Below are 13284 nucleotides of genomic sequence, written 5' to 3'. Positions count from 1 at the left end.
AAGAAAGCCCGCAGTTTGCTGAAGACAAGCAGACTAAGGACATGGATTACTGGAACCATGTCCTGTGGTCTGATGAGACCAAGATAAACCTATTTGGTTCAGATGATGTCAAGCGTGTGTGGTGGCAACCAGGTGAGGAGTACAAAGACAAGTGTGTCTTGCCTACAGTCAAGCATGGTGGTGGGAGTGTCATGGTTTGGGGCTGCATGAGTGCTGCCGTCACTGGGGAGCTACAGTTCATTGAGGGAACCATAAATGCCAACATGTACTGTGACATACTGAAGCAGAGCATGAACCCCTTCTTTCAGAGGCTGGGCCGCAGGGCAGTATTCAAACATAACAACCCAAAGCACACCTCCAAGATTACCACTGCCTTGCCAAATAAGCTGAGGGTAAAGGTGATGGGCTGGCCAAGCATGGTTCCAGACCTAAACCCTATTGAGCATCTGTGGAACATCCTCAAATGGAAGGTGGAGAAGCGCAAGGTCTCTAACATCACTCCTCCATGACAACATCACAGAGCTGGTGGAAGTGGACTCCAGTGGCAACCTGTGAAGCACTGGTGAACTCCATGCCCAAGAGGGTTAAGGCAGTACTAGAAAATAATGGTGACCAACAAAATATTAAAACTTTGTGCCCAATTTGGACAGTTTCACTTGGGGGGTGTACTCACTTTTGTTGCCCACGGTTTAGACATGAATGGCTGTGTGTGGAGTTATTTTGAGGGGACAGCAAATTTACACTGTTATACAAGCTGTGCACTCACTACTTTACATTGTAGCAAAGTGTCATTTCTTCAGTGTTGTCACATGAAAAGATATTATAAAATATTTACAGAAATGTGAGGGGTGTACCCACTTTTGTGAGAAACTGCATGTTGCTACGTTCAGGTAATTGGCCACTGGCAAACAGAACACTGTAGGGCCCCCATATAACCCCTCCAACTAACAGCTTTTTCTCAAGTCGTCTTAAAGGGGCAGCATCTGAGAGAGAGGTCTCCTCCCACCTAAAACAGTAAACGCATCATGCACCATTTTAAAAGGCCGCCACATACCTCAGTGCCTCAGTTCTTGTGTTTCCTCTGGACCAACAGGAGCTACAAGCAGTTTTTCTTCTAGGCTCTGTGCTAGTTGCAAGGGCCTCCCTGTCTGACTGCCTTACAAGCCTCTAGGGAGGTTAGGCAGCTTCAGGACAGGGGCAACTAGAGGACCCTCCTCAAGGTTACTCCCTCTTTTTATGCCCAAGGTTTTGCATCTCACTGGGGGGTAAGCAACCATCCCCCCATCTGTAAGCATCAAATCAATAGCTCCCTGAGTGTGTCTCACTCATTGCTGCAGGGCCAGGAGGCTGGGGGGAACTTTCTCTTTTTCCCTCAGGCACTGGCTCCTACCTGCTGTGATCTGGAGCACATGGTGGACCAAGATGACAGTGTCTTGCTCATGGTACGTGGTGACATCACTTTTGACCGGCGCCATCTTGGTAGAGGTATGAGCCATCTTGATTACTCTGTGGGCCATTGGAATAATATTCCGCGCACTGGAGACAATAGAGACCAAAAACCTCCTACAGCGGTGATAAGAATGGCACTGTAAGCATGGAGACGCTGCTTTCCATCCCTGGTTGGGTCTGAAAATAGCTCAGAAATCACCCATACCTGAATCCAAGCGAACTACTGTAAAGAATATAGAGACTGGAGCATAAAACAGTATAGTAGAATTCCATGATACCTAGACCATAACTACCACTACAACTCCTGATGTGTCCAAAAAGCTACTTAAAGCATGGACATAGACACTATGATATAATGTAGTGGCCCCACATCCTTAGTGTAGGCACACCCTCTTATCTAGTGCCATAACCTGAAGACCATCTCTACTGTAGGGATGTCTGCATAAACACAATTGCTTTTGAGGAGATAAGTGATATACTACATTCCCCTGAAGGTAGTGGCCAAGCCCAACCCCTGAAAGCAACCCCACACCATAATCCCCCCTCCACCAAATTATTTGGACAGGTGCACAAAGCAAGGTACATAAAAACTTGGATTAACGAGTTTGAGGTGCAGGAAATTAACTGGCCTGCACACAATCATGACCTTTACCCCATAGAACACTTTTGAGATGAATTAGAATGGAGACTGTGAGCCAGGCCTTCTCGTCCACATCAGTGTCTGACCTCACTTTGCTGAGCTGGCAGACCAGTTGGTTCAGGGGCTGCAGTTAATCTGTGATGCCTCCTTGGATACGGCTCCCCTAGTGGCTCGGCTCTCTGTTTCAACAGTGGTCCTTCGGCGTGTCATTTGGCTCAAATGTTGGTCTACGGATCAGACTTTAAAAAGGCCTTGACTGATCTTCCAGTTTAAGGAGATCGCCTGTGTGGAGCTACCCTGGATGACATCATTAAAGGTCTCACAAGGGGGAAGAGTACTTTTCTTCGGCAGGCCATTAAGGGCAAGGAACCTTGTTGTAGACGTGGGCCTTCCTTCTCAGCTCATAAGAAGTTATTTATCCCTCAGGTTGACTGACAAGGGCTCGAAGCCTTTCAGGGCCTCTTCAGGAGGATCAGGCTTCTCCAGACCCGTGGATAAGGCTCCTTCAGTATGCAGGTGCACCCATACCTGTATTGGGGGTGGGAGGACGTCTTCGCTGGTTTCCGCATCCGTGGACTTCCCCGATGAAAGACAAGCGAGTCCACAAAGTCATTCGGTCGAGCTACAAGATTGAGTTTTGCCCTTGTCCCCCGGCAAGGTCCTTCCAACTTGCGCCTGTCCCTAGACCGCTTACAGGATCTGTTTTGGGCAGTACAAGACCTTTTCCTTCAAGAGGTATTGTCCCGGTTCCGACTTCGGAATGTTTTCAGGGTTTTTACTCAAACCTGTTCACAGTCCCCAGAAAGGAAGGCAAAGTGGTTCCAGTCCTGGACGTCAAGGCGCTCAACTGGTTTGTGCAGGTACGGAAGTTCAGAATGGAATCCATTTGAGCCGTGGTGGCATCCCTGCATCGAGGAGATTTCCTTGCCTCTATCGATATTAAGGATGCCTACCTTCACATTCCAATGTGTGCCAGTCACCAACATTTTCTCTGCTTTGCTGTGGGAGAGGAGCATTATCAGTTTGTAGCGTTACCCTTTGGTCTTGCCTCTGCTCCTCGGGTCTTCACAAAAGTGTTAGCCCTGGTGCTAGCTTTGCTACGCCAATGGAGGATTGTGGTAATGGGCTACGTGGACAATCTCCTCCTTTGAGCGGATTCTCCCTCTGCTCTGGTGGAAAACCTGGAGATCACAATACAAACTCTGTGGGAGTTCTGCTGGATTCTGAGTTTTCAGAAGTCTGCTCTGGTTTCATCCACAAAGCTGGACTTTCTAGCCCTGACACTGGTCTCGGGCCTTAGGCAGAATGCTCCTTCCTCTAGATATACTCCAGAAATTGCAGGCTGCAATTCACCTCCTGCTGTCCAAAAGATGGTTGTTCCTCTGGACTTGCATGCGGTTGCTGGGTCTGATGGTGTCTACCTTCGAGGCAGTTTCATTTACACAGTCCAATGTGAGGTCCCTTCAAAGGAAGATTCTGACCGAATGGGGCAAAACTCCGCAGTCTCTGGACAATCAGATCCGGCTGAGTCGGGAAACGAGGGAGTCCCTGATGTGGTGACTTTGTTCTCTGGCGCTTCGGCTGGGAAAATCCTTCCTCCCCTTGTATTGGACAGTGGTCACCACGGTTGCCAGCCTGTCTGGCTGGGGAGGCGTCCTCGGCAAGCATTCTGCTTAGGGAATCTGGACACTGGAAGAGTCCAGAATACCGATCAATGTCTTGTCTTGATCAGACTGTGTCTGCACCATTAGACGGATCGTCTTCAGGGTTGTCCAATGCGCATTCAATCGGACAATGCCATGGTTGTGGCTTATGTCAATCACCAAGGGAACACAAGAAGTGTCCTGGCGGCTCTGTAGGTAGCCGGCATTCTAAGGTGGGCAGAACAGTTAGTTCCAGCCCTCTCCGCCGTACACATTCCCGGGGTGTGAAATTCAGGCGGATTAACTCAATCGGCAGGCGTTGGACCAAGGGGAGTGGTCCCTTCATCCAGAAGTGTTACATTAGCTGGGTCTCTGGTGGAGCAACCCCGAGGTGGATCTGTTGGCGTCTCGGCTCAACAGAAAGGTGCAGAGGTTTGTGGCTCGGTCAAGGAATCATCTAGCGGTTGCGACAGATGCGCTGGTGGCCCGTGGGGTCAGTATCGGCTGATTTACGCCTTCCCTCCTCTCAAGCTTCTGCCCAGACTTCTTCGCAGGATTGAGGCAGAAGGAATTGTGATCATCTTAGTGGCTCAGGACTGGCCTCGTAGGGCTTGGTATGCCGATCTGGTGCGGCTGGTGGCCGACGTTCTTTTGAAGCCTCCTCTCAGGGAGGATCTGCTGTCCAAGGACCGATCTTCCATCCTGCTGTACAGTCGCTGGCTTTGACAGCTTGGCTGTTAAATGCAAGGTGCTGAAGGAAGGGTTTTTTTTCTTAACCACTTTACCACCGGAGGATTTTGCTGTCTTACGTCCAGGCCACTTTTTGCGATTCGGCGCTGTGCGACTTTAACTGACAATTGCGCGGTCGTGCGACGCCATACCCAAACAAAATTTACGTCCTTATTTTCCCACAAACAGAGCTTTCTTTTGGTGGTATTTGATCACCAGTGCGCTTTTTTTATTTTTTGTGCTATAAGCAAAAAAAGAGCGTTTATTTTGAAAAAATAACTATTTTTAACATTTTTTTTATATGGAATTCCCCCAAAAAAATGTAAAAATCAAATTTTTTTTAAAATTTTTGGCCAATTTGTTTTCTGCTACCTATGTTTGGTAAAAAAAATCACGATAAGCGTATTTTGATTGGTTTGCACCAAAGTTATTGCGTTTACTAACTACGGGAAAGATTTTTGTCATTTTTGGTGTTTTTTTTTTTTTTAACGCGTAATGGCGGTGATCTGCGATTTTTTTTTTTTTTTTTTTTTTTTTTTTTTTGCGGGACTGCGACATTGCGGCGGACAGATCGGACCCTTGACTGACATTTTTGACACTTTTGGGGGTACCAGTGACATTACTGCAGTAATCAGTGCTATATATATATGCACTGTTACTGTAAAAATGACACTGGCAGTGAAGGGGTTAATTTTATTGGAGAGGGAGGGGTTAATGTATGCCTGGTGCTTACTGACGTGTGGGGGGGGGAGGTGACTGAGTGACAGAAGGACAGATCGGATGTTCAGCTATGCTGAACACTCCGATCTGTCAGTCCCTGTCACTTAGGAGATCCGCCCGCTCTGTTTACACAGGCGGGCGGATCTCCTCACTCAATTCCCCGACGATCGGGGCAGAGCAGCGGCGATTGCCGCCGCTCCTCCCCTGGCCCGACTCCCGCTGTGAATGAAAACAGCGGGAGCGCCGCCTACAGGTGGAGGAGTCCAGTGTCGTAGGTCTACGTCGCTGGACGGGAACGAGCCACTTTGCCGCAGTACGCTCCATCTGAGCGGTCGGCAAGTGGTTAATCGGTAATTCCTACGCTGTTGAAAACTAGGAAATCTACTTCAAGGAAGATCTACCATCATATGTGGAAGATGTACATTGTGTGGTGTGAGTCGCTTGGGGTTCATCCCCCGCTGCTCCTCGGTGGCTCGGATCTTAACCTTTCTTCAACTGGTTGAACAGAAGTTGGCATTGAACACCATCAAGGACCAGGTGTCGGCTTTGAGGGTCTTCTTCCAACGACCTTTGGCCACACACTTCCTGGTGCTTCCCTTTCCTCAGGGTGTCCGACATTTAGTCCCTCCAGTGCGGTCTTCGTTGCCGCCTTGGGATCTCAATTTGGTGCTTTCAGCTCTACAGAAGCCTCCCTTTGAATATTTTGAGGAGATTCCCCTGCTTACGCTGTCCCAGAAGGTGGGCTTCACAGGCATAAGGTGGTTCTTCATCCCTGTCCGTCTTTCCTTCCAAAGACATTGTGTTGCCTTCCCTGTGTCCCAGGCCTAAACATCCAAAGGAAATTGCCTTGCATGCCTTGGATATGGTTCGGGCAATTAGGGTGTACCTGGCAGCTGCAGAGTCTTTCAGGAAGTTAGGCTCTCTATTTGTGCTCATGGACGGACCTTGAAAAGGGTTTCCGCTTCCTCTGTGACCATTTTCAGATGGATCAGACAGACGGCGGTTCAGGCCTATTCTATCAGGGGTCAGGTTCCTCCTTTCCCTGTCAAGGCGCACTATACTAGGAGCGCTTTGTGCCTCCTGGGCCTTCCGTCATCAGGTGTCAGTGATGCAGGTTTTCAAGGCGGCCACCTGGTCGTCGATGCACACTTTTACAAAGTTTTATAAAGTGGATGTGTTGGCATTTGCGGATGTTTCCTTTGGCCGCAAGATTTTGCAGGCTGCTGTTTAAGAGGACCTGATCCTCTTTGAGGGTGTATTATTTTTTTCAGGTGGGCCCCAGTTCTTTGGTTGAGCTCCTGTTGCCTGATTGGCTAATGTTTAGCCTTGGGAATTTTTTTGGGTTGTTCCCAGACCTCATGCTTAACACTGCTTTGGAAAGTTCCAAAGGTTAGGAGCTGTGTCCATCAATGAACGAAATAGAAAATGTGATTTTTGACCTACCGTAAAATCCATTTTTTCTGATGTTGATTGACGGACCCAGCACCCACCCACCCACCCCTCTCTGGAGTTATAATTCTCCTGACACTGCTTGTAAAAGTGAGTGGCTATAGCAGAGAGATGGAGTATACCCCCTGGGACTGCCCATGGGTGTAGCCAGAATTATTTTCTGCCCAGTGTCCTACTCCTGTTGGAGGCAGTATAACCCAATGGTTATGAATACCAGGAGCTGTGTCCGCCAATGAACATCCGAGAAATGGATTTTACAGTAAGACAAAAATCCATTTTTTTTCTGCTTGAAATTAACATTCAACAAATCAAAACGGCTATCATGGTTTATCTTAGGAGTCATTATGTTATCAACGCTTTCAGTGGCTTTTTTTCACCTTACCTTAATAAACAACTTTTAGAATTTCAAACTTCATGTGAACTTAAGCCTAGCGATTTTTTTCTTTTTTTTTAAATTAGAAGCAAATATTTGCAATAATCTTTCTGCTATGTCCCTTAAATTCAAAATGCCTCACACCTGATTATTAAGTGCCGGTTCACACTCTTGCGGCTGCGGCGATCACATGTAATATTGGAGCGCACTGCTCCTTCATTACATGCGATTGGCTGTGCGGTGCAAATTCAGCCATACACTTTGTATGGCTAAATTCGCACTGCACCCGCACCAAAGACGCACAGGACCCTTTTTTTCAGCCGCATCAGGATCGGATTGCACAGTGGTTCACACTTGTGCGATCCGATCCTGTGCGAACTGTAAAGATCGCACTGCGATATGCGATCAAACTGGGGGTGTCGTTAACATTTCATTGACACCCCCAGCGTATCGCATATGGCAGTGTGAACTGCCAAGGGTGCTTTGCGATGCGGGAACAGGCTGCGAATTCGCAGCCTTCCCGCATCGCATAAGTGTGACCCGGCACTTATAGACATATGGTAGTTCTAGCAGAAATTTACAATATAGCATTTTGGTAAAATATTTTTTCACTTGTTATCAACACTGATTTATCTCCGATTAATTTATGCTCACTTGGCGCAGCAATAATATTATTATTTATTATATATTTTGGTAAATGAAACCAAAATCTGAATAATAAATTGCGTAACACACAGAATATAATTTAATGCTTGGGTCTGGCATTTCTGAACTGGGGCTTTTATATTTACTTGTTTTATTTGCTCCTGCATAAATTGTTAACATCATATTTGTTTACCCTAGAACTGGGACCTATCGCTGAAATACCACCCGCAAAGGTCTCATCCGTTGTAAGCTCTCCATTGTGGAAACCCGTGTTCAGACATCAGATGTACACAGAGTTTGGCTCAATAACAAAAAAAGGATGTGTGGAGGTATCAAGCATTTTCTTATTGCTGATTATAAATACTCCTACGATTTTTAAGAATTGTCTGATATGCAAGTAGGGGCAGCTACCCTCTAGAAAAAAAACAAAAAACACTTTTAGTTGCTTTTTTAAAGTATATTTGTTCACCCACCTTTCAAGTTCTCCCATGCCAATGCGATCCATGGTGCATTAAAGTGGTTCTAAAGTCACAAGGTTTCTTTTTTCCTTAATGGATTCAGGTAAAACCTTTCAGTGCCTGTTTCTCCAGCCTCCCAACCCCCCCCCCCCAAATACTGTATTCTATGACAATCCAGTGCTGTGCTTGTCGGCAGGTCTTCTCTCTCCTCTCACAGGCTTTGATGAGAGCAGCGTTAGCCATTGGCTCTTGCTGCTGGCAGTCAGATCCAATGAGGAGAGGGGCAAAGCCAAGCAACTCTGTGTCAATGGACACACACAGCCATGCTCAGAAGTGAGCTTATACATGTTACCATTGGAATAGACTTCCTATGGTGGCAGAGAAATAAAAGCTTTCAGAATTTCTAGTGTTCCTATGGTGGCAATCACAGTATTTCAAAAGCAACCATTCCTGATCTGACTTTAAATGTAAGTGGGTTCTGCAGCGACCCCCAGCTGGAAACCAAAGACATTCAAAGTGGACAATATGTCACCAGCACAACAAGGATCTCATGAATAGGTCCAAAGCTTTATTCAGGGATCACATCATAGATGCAAAAGCCACATTTTGGAGCCTTGCAGGACCCTTTCTATCAGGCATTACCACATGCCTGATGAAGGGGGCCTGAGTGGTTCCTCCGTGTCTCTTTCGTAACTATGATGTGATCGCTAAATAAAGCTTTGGGCCCATTCTGGAGATCCTTGGTGTGCTGGTGACATATTTCCTGATTCATATGGTGGCACACACTGAAGAAGAGCAGCCTAGAGCATCAGCAGGGGACCCCAAAAGAGAAGGTTCAGGGCCACTCTGTGCAATACCATTACACAGAACGGATAAGTATAACATGATTTTTTTTTTTTTTTTAGGAAATAGAAAAAACTATTTTACTTGCTTTTAATGATGATTTTTTGTTTAAAGTGATTGTAAAGTCTCTTTAAAAAAATAAATAAACCTGTTACTCTTACCTTCTCTGTGCAGTTGGTTTTTCAGCCTGGATCCTCCTCTTCTCGGGTCCCTTTTTGCTGCTCCTGGCCCCTTCCTACTGTTAGCTTTGGGGGCACCCGAGCCGAGCTGCAGCTCCTTGTCTCCATCCAGACACGGAGCTGCAGTTCAGACCCGCCCCCTCCATCTCCTGGTTGGCTAACAGGCTTTGATTGACAGCCGAGGGAGCCATTAGCACCACTGCTGTGTCTCAGCCAATCAGGAGGGAGAGTCCCTGAACAGTCGAAGGACTTGTGGGCATCGCTGGACAGGGATGGGCTTCAGGTAAGTATAAGGGGGTGCTGGGGAGGCTGCTACACAGAAGGCTTTTTATCTTAAAGCAAAGAATGCATTAAGATAAAAAAAAAAACACATTCTGCCTTTACAACTTGTTTTAAGTTAATGTTATTTTTTCATTTATTTTTTTTTAATTATTGTTATTAATGTTATTATTTTTAGTATGGAGCTCTGTTTGTTGTAAATCTGTTTTTTATTGCTATCATTTGGCCATGTTATAAATACAATTTTGATATAGACAGGATTTGTGTTTCGTATGTATTTTTGTGTCCTCTACATTTAAGAGTCATTACATCCAGATAATAGATAAAAAGGGGTATGAGGTAGGTGATTCTCCAGTAAGTGTAATATCAATAGCTGAACCAAATCTATTTATTATGCAATGAACAATAAATATAATTAAGATGCAATAAACAAATAATCATACAGTGATATGAAAGTGCTATTGTGCTTGATATGATTTCAACCAAGTGCTAGGAATTGTGATGCCCTTCCTTAGCCACTAGAGGGAGTGGCGTGCACAACAATAAATATACAAGATGCAAATATAGTGATGAATTGATAGGTGATCTATCAATTCTCCTCCTGAGGACTTAGTTCTGACGAAACGTACGTAGGGTGGGATCTTCAGCGTCGTTGCCTCACTTCCGCTAGAGGGTGCAGAGGGCCGGGGAACGCACGGACCCGGATGTATGCTGTTCACTGCTGTTAGTTGTACTTTAACATAGTACACTATGGGCGTATTGCTATACTTTCTCTATACGTGAACGATGATACCGTAGGAAGCCGGTAGGACAGATGGGAAGTCCAGGGACACATCCTTACTGCAACTAAGGCTACATACCCCTGCAGGGGTAAGGATCTGTGGTGAGTACATTACCAAAGGGGATCAAGCACTTGCACAAGTCTTGATGCACTAAGGAAGAAGGAAGCACTATCACTTTAGGCTTGGATACACTTCACGGCACAGGATCACGGGAAAAGCGCCGCATTGTTTAACGCAAATCTAAGGATAAAAGAAGCACAGGCACTTTCCAGCTATTTTAAAATAGCTGCAATCCACACAGAATTATACTGTATTTATGGACTGTGGACCTATAAAACACCATCACAAATTTTAAACCAGCACTAATTATATTAATAATCAGCAACATATTTTTATTGAACAAACAAAACAAGAGTCAATACAGTATAAAAGAAGAAACCCACAAACACATGGGGCTTCTCCACAGATCAAATGCCATAACAGAAGCAGTATACACATCATACAGTTTTCTTGTCAAAAGGAACATAGTAGAATTCCCCCGGAGACAGAGCAATAACATAGATAGCATATCACCATATTCACAACAAAATAAGGCATACCGGATATCACCTAGGTAGGATCAGATATCGAGGAGATAGTCAGGTCTGAGTCTACCCAAAAAGACCAGATTTTCTGGAACTTTTTCGGACAGCCTCTGGCCTCATACGTCATTTTATTCAAAGGCAGAGTCTGATTAATAATAGAGATCCAAAATGGAACGTCAGGGGGCGTGGAAGACTTCCAGCGGAGAGCAATAGCTTTCCTAGCATAAAAGAAGGTCAAGCGTAAAAACAGTTTAGTGCGAGCAGGGGCATCCTCATCATCCCTAGTAGACAACGAAGGGGGGCTATAAACATTAGACAACTGAGAAATAGTAGTTATAAAAGCCGTGACCTCCGACCAAAAGGCACGTATAGGGGGACAATCCCAAAACATGTGAAAAAAGGACCCTTCATCGACATTACACTTGGAACAGAGAGGGGAGGACAATTTACCTATTTTATGCAGGAACTGAGGAGTATAGTATGCTCTATAAAGGAATTTTAGCTGTAGAACTCTATCCCTGGAGGAAATCACAACCGGGATTTGTTCCGCACCTCCTCCGTCAAGTCCAGGACGTTCTCCCGCCACTGGGACTCAACCACAGCCAGGCGTTTGGATTTAGAATGTAAAAGCCTAGAGTAGTATGTAGAAACAAACTTCTCATGCGAAGAATCAGAAAGGAGATACTCCAAGGGGGATGGTTCCAACGAGACATCCCGGAGGCCAAACTGCGCGGCCGCCGCATGTCTCAATTGCAAGTAGCGAAAATGGGCCGTAGAGGGTAGGTTAAAGGTAGATAGCATGTCCGCAAAGGACCGAAAGTAGAGTGACAGAAATAATAGCAGTATTTGGTCTGCCCATGGTGGATCTACGGTGCAGTACATTTTGTAGAGATTTGAAGGAGGTAAGAATGGCCGCTTCTAAGGCCGCTGCAGCATGATTGTCCTCAGGGTGGAACCACCAATGTGCATGGGCCAACTGGGAGGCTAAATAATAAAGGCGCAGGTTGGGCGCTGCAAGTCCCCCTGCGACTACTGGCAACTGCAGGGCGTCCCTGGCCACACGCGCCGCCCGGCCCCTCCAGATAAAGTGGGTTAGGAGCGAGTCAATGACCTGGAAGCGGCGTTTGGTGACACAGATCGGGGAGTGACTCAACACGTATAAAAAGCGGGTAAGGAAAATAATTTTAAATATATTAATCCTACCTAAGACTGTAAGCGGAAGCTTAGACCAAAGTTGCAAAGAGGACTTGAGAGGAGCGACCAGGGGATCCAGGTTGTTTGAAAGGAAACAAGACAAGGGGAGTTGAATCTCAATCCCCAAGTATCGAAACCTATCCACCACCTGCAGGTACCATTCGATGGGGAAACCATCTAAGCCAGGCGTCTTATTGTGAGCGAACGTAGCCAGGGCCGCGTCAATCTCATCCGTTGTCAAGGGTGAATCTAAGAAGCGAGATTGATTGACCGACAATGCGGCAAAGTAATATCATATAGAAAATCATCAAGCTCAACAATAGTATGATGAGCTTGGGTTTGATAGAAAGAGGAGTAAAAAGCAACAAAGCAATGAAGTATATCAGGAGTTTGTTCCACAATGACACCGGCTTGATTGGTAACCCGGGGAATGACACAAGGCTGAAAATCTGGTCTAGCTAGGTAGGCCAAAAGGCGACTGTTTTTATCCCCTAGTTCAAAAATTCTTTGATTCTGATATAAGAGCTTTTTTTGGGTGCGCTCGACAAGAATGAGATCTAAATCACGTGCTCTGGACCGCCAGGAGGCGTGATTTTGTGGGGTGGGGTCGCCGGAGTATTGCCGTTCAGCCGCATGCAATGCCCGTTCGGCATCGACTAACTTGGTCTGCTGGGCCTTTCAAGCATTGCTTATGGCAGACGAGAAGGTGCCCCGCATTGTAGCCTTGAAGGCATCCCAAGTCAGCAAGTCCGACCCCCCCCCCCTGTCCATTGAGTGCCCAGTAGGAATTCAACTCCGTCAGTCCCTGATCGGTTACCGCGGGGTCCGCCAGCCACAAGGGGCTCAGCCTCCAAAGTTTGTAGTTAGGAGGTGACCCCCAAAGCAAGGTCCACCAACAGAGGGGAATGGTCAGACACCGCCCGAGGGAGATACCTGATCCCCGAGTAGACCCAGCAGTTCCCGAGAGAGCAAACAGAGGTCAATCCGAGACAAAGTATTATGTAAGCTTGAGTAACAAGAGTATTCAGTAATCCCCCCATGTTTCCACCTCCAGGCGTCCCAAGAGGTCCAGTTTATCCAAATAAGAGCGTAAGGGGGTATGTTGGGAAGAGACAACTCCAGACCGGTCAAGGGCATTGTCGAGGACCGTATTAAAGTCACCCGCCATAATAAGAGGTCCCTCAGCCATTTCCAAAACCAAACCCAGAACTCGGTCAAAGAATGACTTCGTAAACGGCGGAGGGACATAGACATTCACCAAAGTATAAGGTTTGCCTAGAAATTCAAAAATCAGGATGATAAAGCACCCCGAAGGGT

General features: G+C 46.3%; 1 protein-coding gene across 1 annotated transcript in view; it reads left to right on the top strand.

Annotated features, from left to right (window-relative positions):
- The window catches only part of ZZEF1 (zinc finger ZZ-type and EF-hand domain containing 1), a 499621-nt gene that overhangs the window by 259362 nt on the left and 226975 nt on the right, over positions 1-13284 (top strand). The window contains exon 25 of the mRNA XM_082244777.1: positions 7847-7977. Coding sequence (XP_082100903.1) covers positions 7847-7977 — 131 coding nt within the window. The remainder of the gene's footprint in view (positions 1-7846; positions 7978-13284) is intronic.

This window comes from Pelophylax lessonae (assembly GCF_965119305.1).
Source record: "Pelophylax lessonae genome assembly, chromosome: 2".
In the NCBI taxonomy this organism is placed as follows: Eukaryota; Metazoa; Chordata; class Amphibia; order Anura; family Ranidae; genus Pelophylax; species Pelophylax lessonae.
The sequence above is the reverse complement of the archived record's forward strand: the minus strand, read 5'-3'. Positions and strand labels throughout refer to the sequence as shown.